General features: G+C 33.2%; 1 protein-coding gene across 2 annotated transcripts; it reads left to right on the top strand.

Annotated features, from left to right (window-relative positions):
- The first annotated feature begins 481 nt into the window (after window positions 1-481).
- On the top strand, window positions 482-5549 carry LOC114418803 (acetylornithine aminotransferase, mitochondrial-like). Of its 2 annotated transcripts, none has more exons than XM_028384317.1 (4): window positions 482-641; window positions 1420-1899; window positions 3856-4290; window positions 4713-5549. In XM_028384317.1, exons 2-4 carry the CDS (start codon window positions 1459-1461, stop codon window positions 5238-5240), a joined length of 1404 nt encoding a protein of 467 aa, XP_028240118.1. In that variant the 5' UTR covers window positions 482-641; window positions 1420-1458; the 3' UTR covers window positions 5241-5549. The 2 variants fall into 2 exon arrangements, with proteins under 2 accessions (XP_028240118.1, XP_028240119.1); XM_028384318.1 differs by lacking the exon at window positions 482-641 and adding an exon at window positions 693-831.
- Window positions 5550-6452: the final 903 nt, after the last annotated feature.

Here is a 6452-nt window from a genome sequence, read left to right as displayed (position 1 = left end):
AACGATTAAAATTGAAAAAATATAAGCTTATACAGACTATAAATGAATAAAAAATTTTGCAAGAATCCAAATAGAAAAAATGCAAACTAAGAGGAACTAAAATAAAGTCATAAGGAACAAAAATAAAAAATGATAACTTACATAAAACAAAAACATATTTAATATTTCACAAAAGAGGGAGGAATTAAAAAAAATTTAAAAAGAAAGAAAGAAAAGGTGCTTTAAGTAAAGAAGGAGATACGAATAGCACTTTAATATTTATAGAAAGTTGTAGCTATAATATAAAAGCCCATAATACACATTAATCTCCAAGAATAATTACCACATTAAAACAACCTTATGGTTTCCCTAAAATTTAGTATATCCCTAAGGTCGGAATAAAACGTGAGCCGCCAAGCATAAATATCACCTAACAACAGTATCAGAATTTTCTATTTTTCTTGCTTTATTTTATTCCACACGCATGCAAAAGCAACTTTTTAAAATTATTTACTACTATATTTTATTACTAACTCTCTCTCTCTCACTAAGCTACACCTTTTGTCTCTCTGATTTTTCTCAGCACACACTTGAAAGCGAGAACACCCTTGTTTGTTTTAGCTCCTAAGTTGGAAGCTTGTAGATTGATTTTCACTGCCAAGGTGTTGTTTTTGCTTTATCACACAGCATCAATTGTTAATCTTTGAGAAATTATTATTATTATTATTGTTTACTGTATAAAATTAGAAATTGTTGTTAGTGTTTGCAAAATGAAGGTCGAAGGGAACCACCAAATGGGACTTTGATTTCCTTTGAGACTAATGCATGCTAGATTGAAATCAGAGGATAAGGGTATCCCAATTCTTATTCACCAAAAAGCAATTGTTATGATTTGAACTTTGAAGTTATGCTTGTTATCTTATTTGAATTGGGGGAAGAAGGTCTTGAATCTGATTGATTGTGAATTAAATTTGTGTTATTTTATAGTACTCACGAGGTGAAGACTGAAAATCGATTAGTGTTATATCAATGCTGGTTTCTTTCTCAATTACCAAACTTTTTGTTTTTTTTACTTTGTTGAGTCCAGGGAGTGTAGTTTTGCATAGAAAGCTGCATCAGAGTTTTGCTTTGTTGAGTCCTGCTTTCACTTTGGGGTATAGTTGTTTTGGGGTTAGGTTTTCTGTGGTGTTTTGTGGTTTGTTTACTGGTCAAATTTGTCATGCATTTGAATTTGATTCGAAATCTTAATTTAGTTAGTGTTTTTTTTTTCTCTTTCTTTTCTGCAAGTTGCTCTCTTTGGCATTTCCAGTTGCCAATGTATCAGTTTTGTTTTGAATAAATGAGGTAACCTGAACCTGAAAATTCTTGCTTCAAGTGGAGGGTTTGAAGTCTGAACTATATGGGAAGCTCATTTGATTTTTTTTTTTTTTTTTGTTTCAGCAAAAGAAAGTGAGGGAATCTAACCCTTAATTGAACACAATGAGTTCATTTTACATGTCTCTGAACCCTTCAATTTCTCAATCGTGTTACAAACCCAAGCAATTTTTCAATTTGGAGAGAGAGAGTACTTTGGTGGGAAGAAGTCCTGTTATTCAGATTAGATGCCGGAGGGTTGTGAGTGCGTGTCTTAACGTGGATGTTGATGCACCTGATAGTGGGAAGACAGCATTGGAGAAAACCAAGGATGTGATCGAGATGGAAGGGAAGTTCTTGGTGGGGACATATGCAAGAACACCGGTGGTGCTTGAGAGGGGGGAAGGTTGCAAATTGTATGATGTTGAAGGGAGAGAATATTTAGATTTGAGTGCTGGGATTGCTGTCAATGCACTAGGGCACGGGGATGCAGATTGGTTGAAAGCTGTTGTTGAGCAAGCCGGTACTCTTACTCATACCAGCAACATATTCCACACAATACCTCAGGTTCGGGCATGTTATTATATGTTTGTGAGTTATATCAATGTCTTCATCTGCATAAAAGTCATGGGAAACTTTATGTTTACCTATCAGTACCTTAGGTATGGGCATACAGTGAGTTGTGTATTTGCATCTGAGTTTATTTCTATATCATCTTCAATTTGCATAGGTATCATGGAAAAAATCTGGAATAAACTACTGCTATTTATTTATTTTTGGTTTGTTTAAGACACTAGTTTTCTTAAAAACAATTAATCTGGGCAACAAATTTTCTATTTGTTTCATTAGTGGTTTATTATAAATAATTCAAACTTACATAATTTAGCCTTGTTTTGGATTTTTTGATCTGTGAAGTTGTGCATAATTTTGGAAAGCTTTGAAGAGATTTTTCAACGGTTGGAGCATTGGAGGTGGGAATGCTGGTTTTTATGATTGCTTAATGTGGTGTTTATCAACTATTATTTTAGCTTTAATGGAGATTATGGAAGTAATATTTTACTGGGTTTATGGTGACAAAGGACTAGATTGAAAAGTGTATGCACTTAATATTTTTTTTGAAAAATGTATGGAAAACTTTAAATTTGATGGTGGAACATGGTTCTCTTAATGGTGATCTACCATAGCTTCTGAGAAAAATTAGTTTCCAGGATTGAGTACTTGTTTTATTCCTTACCGTTCACTAAATGAAGAGAAACCCAGTTATTGTTATCAAGCTTTAGTAATCCTTAGAGTATAGTGCTTACACTGTTACAGAATTTTGTAATTCTATAAACTTTAATTTTTCTAGAACTTTAGTAGGGAAAGGAAAACTAAACCAATTTATGAAAATGAAAAAATGTCCCAAATGAATCATAGTGTACATTACATTGTCCTTAGTTATTAGTCTTCATAAGGTGTTAAAAGATTTAGGCTATGATTGATTCAGTTTTCATTTTTTAGTTTTAAAAGCTATTTTCTAAAATTGTTTTATACTACTTACTAGATTACTTCTCACTCAAAATTGATCAAGTTTTAAAAATTATATTCAAAACAAGAATTTTACAAAGCAAAAAACTGAAACAACTCAAAGATGTTTTCTTTCTCTTTTTCCTTACCAGGCTCTCTAATACATACTTTGATCCAGTCTGAGTTGATTATAGCAGTGGAGTGATTGCTCTCCTTGCAAAGACAATCCATCCTTCTCAACCAGACACTCACATCTCTTCTGGAATTTTTGTTGTGTTGTGCAGTGCAGTGATTGTTTTGCAAGGAAAACAAATTGATTACAAAAATTCCAATCAATGCCTGAAACACTTTCGGAATCAAAGCTCATAATCAACATGCTTGGAATACTTTCATCTCTTCTCCGTCTCTTTTTCTCTTTTTTAATTTTTTTTTTATCAAACAATTAGTTTTCTAATTTTTTAGTTTAAGAAAACTAAAAGCTCTTTTAAAAAGGGTACTCAAACATGCCCTTATTTACATCCCTCTCCAATTTTGGACCCTATTGTTCATAGAATCCAGTATATTGTATTTTTCCAATATCAATTTTCTTCTTTCCCTTGTATGTTTGCATAAAGGCTAGTTAATCCTACTTTATATGAATCCTCTCTCACCGTTACTCAATAGAGTTTCAGATTTGAAGATTTCAGCTGCATATATTATATTGCTTTGGAGATTACAACGAAAGAGATTGTCACTGATCATTTGGGTTTTGTAATGTCACTCTTTTATTGTATCTACATTCTGAAAAGGAAAGAAAACAACTTGTTTAGTTTCTGCTTTATCCAATAAGTATATGGTTGTAATGTTATCATGCATGCATATATTATAACTTTATTTTTGTATCTATTTATTTGTAATTGTTTATAGTGGTTCTATTATGCTTTACTTTGGTTCATTTCTTGTAGCAGCATGTTTTGTGTCTGCACAGTGTTGCTTCTACCTTCATTTGTTTCTGTAATTATTTTGGAATTGATGCAGGTAGAACTTGCGAAGCGTCTTGTGGCTTCTTCTTTTGCTGATCGTGTGTTCTTTGCAAATTCTGGAACCGAAGCGAATGAAGCAGCTATTAAATTTGCAAGAAAATATCAGAGAGACACAACTACTGACGGCAAAGAGCCGGCAACAGAGTTCATAGCTTTTAGTAACTGCTTCCATGGGAGAACCCTGGGTGCACTTGCTTTGACAAGTAAAGTGCAATACAGGACACCTTTTGAACCTGTTATGCCTGGAGTGACCTTTCTAGAATATGGAAATGCTCAGGCCGCAGTAGAATTAATTAAGCAGGGCAAGATAGCTGCAGTTTTTGTAGAACCCATTCAAGGAGAAGGTGGAATTTACAGTGCCACAAAAGAATTTCTACAGTCTCTGCATAGTGCTTGTGATGAAGCTGGGGCACTTCTCGTTTTTGATGAGGTATCGAGCATCTAATATTGATATATAACTGTACTTGTATGGTAATAAGCAAATGCCTAGTGTTCCTGAAAATTTTTAAACAGAGATTTGCTCATATAACAGGCAACAGTATTAGTTTTCTCTTTTAATTTTTTTTTGAGTTGCTTTGGAAACGATTGTCTAATATCTTACTCTTGATGACATTTTCACTTGAAATTGTTGGTTGGTTTATCTATGCCTTATTATTGATTGAATGATAGTGAGAAGAATGAGATTGTCTAGTACCATGACCTTCTATTAAATCCACAAAGATTTCTTAGTTCATAGTGCGGCAAAGTATAGCTGTCATATTTTGAAGTATATTTATAACATGTTTTAGTTATTCCATTTAGTTGTTAATATTATTGTATTTAATTATCATATGCTTTCCTGTGATTTTGTAGGTTCAATGTGGTTTAGGTAGATCAGGGTTTCTTTGGGCCCATGAGGCATTTGGTGTCTTCCCGGATATGATGACCCTTGCAAAGCCTCTTGCTGGAGGCCTACCTATTGGAGCAGTCCTAGTGACTGAGAGAGTTGCTTCTTCTATAAATTATGGTGACCATGGAAGCACTTTTGCTGGAAACCCTCTTGTTTGTAGTGCTGCCCTTGCTGTTTTTGATAAAATATCAAAACCTGATTTCCTGTCGTCTGTATCTAAGAAAGGCCTCTACTTCAAAGAATTACTCAAGCAGAAGTTAGGAGGAAACCAACATGTGAAAGAAATTCGTGGTGTTGGGCTAATCATAGGAATAGATTTAGATGTACCTGCCTCACCCTTTGTCGATGCATGCCGAAATTCTGGCCTTTTAGTATTAACTGCTGGAAAAGGAAATGTTGTCAGGCTTGTCCCACCATTGATCATAACAGAGAAAGAGCTCGAGCTAGCGGCCGACATTTTGTGCAAAACTTTACCAGTTCTTGATAACTAGGAGTGTAAGAGAAAGAGGTTTGGCTTTACAAGCAAAATAGAAAACTTAATTGGTTGTGTATTGTTGAGTAGCTTTTAGATGCCAAAACTTCATGGTTTCCCTTTCATTTAAGATGTCTCGATGGTAAGAATATTTCAGAAATATTGTAGCATTTCTTTGATTATGCGTCCCGGATCAGATGGTTTACATGGTCTATTCTCTTTCTGCAAGAGATTTATTTGGGTATTTTTTGTCATATAAAGTGTAATAATAACTACAAGGTCTTCTGAGTTCCCCTCATAACCGTAGATAAACTATCTTCTTTTGGTAGATGGCTGTTGTTCAGATTCTTCTTTCTCCGTTGGAAAAACTTCTAAAAAAGTCTACCTAGTTTTGTGGTACATTGACTTGTTTTGAATTTTCTTATTTGAAATGAACTTGTGTTGTGTTGCTAACTTTTGGTCTCTTCTTTATCTATATTTTTTCCCCAGAAAAAACTCCTTTAAAGTTATATTTATGTGTCTTGGGCAAATTAACTGAAACATATTTATTTGTTCATTTTAAAATTTAAAGATGGTTATTATTACTTCTTTTTTGGTTACTACTTACTAGTGTAGTTGATAAAATAAGGATTATATAATGCATCAATGGTGCAATCGGAGGATTACTTTTTTTTTATAAAAAAAACTGTCTTGTTATCCCTCTAGGCTCTAGCTATTATGTAAAACTGTACAACCTGTAGCTTGTCCTTGATTTATTTTGATAGAGTTAATTCTAAATCATTTAACGCTTCAATGCCTGCAAGATGGAGAAAAGAAAGATGGATAATTTTTTTTTTTTTTGAGAAGGAAAGATGAATAATTTTTTTTTTTTGAGAAGGAAAGATGAATATTTAATACAATGAGAAAATAAACAAATGAAAAAGATAAGATGGAACCTTAAAAACGATGAATAGAAGAAGCCATTCATCAACAGTGTGATTACGTCAGCCAGCTGTGACTTTCAAGTTTCAACGCTGCAAGAGAGAGAAATGGAAGATGAAAAGATGGATGAATTTGTTAAGATAAGTGAGTGACGAGGAGATAATGAGACTATCAGAGTATAAAAAAATTAATATGGTTGTACTATATTGTATTAACTTCTTATAAAGTTTTTATTAAAGCCCAAGGTCTAATTTTATGTGATGTTGATACTGGTAATAACTTTTTATTGGGAGTAGACTTAAATTTGTGT

Source organism: Glycine soja, chromosome 7 (genome assembly GCF_004193775.1).
Source record: "Glycine soja cultivar W05 chromosome 7, ASM419377v2, whole genome shotgun sequence".
NCBI lineage: Eukaryota > Viridiplantae > Streptophyta > Magnoliopsida > Fabales > Fabaceae > Glycine > Glycine soja.
The sequence above is the reverse complement of the archived record's forward strand: the minus strand, read 5'-3'. Positions and strand labels throughout refer to the sequence as shown.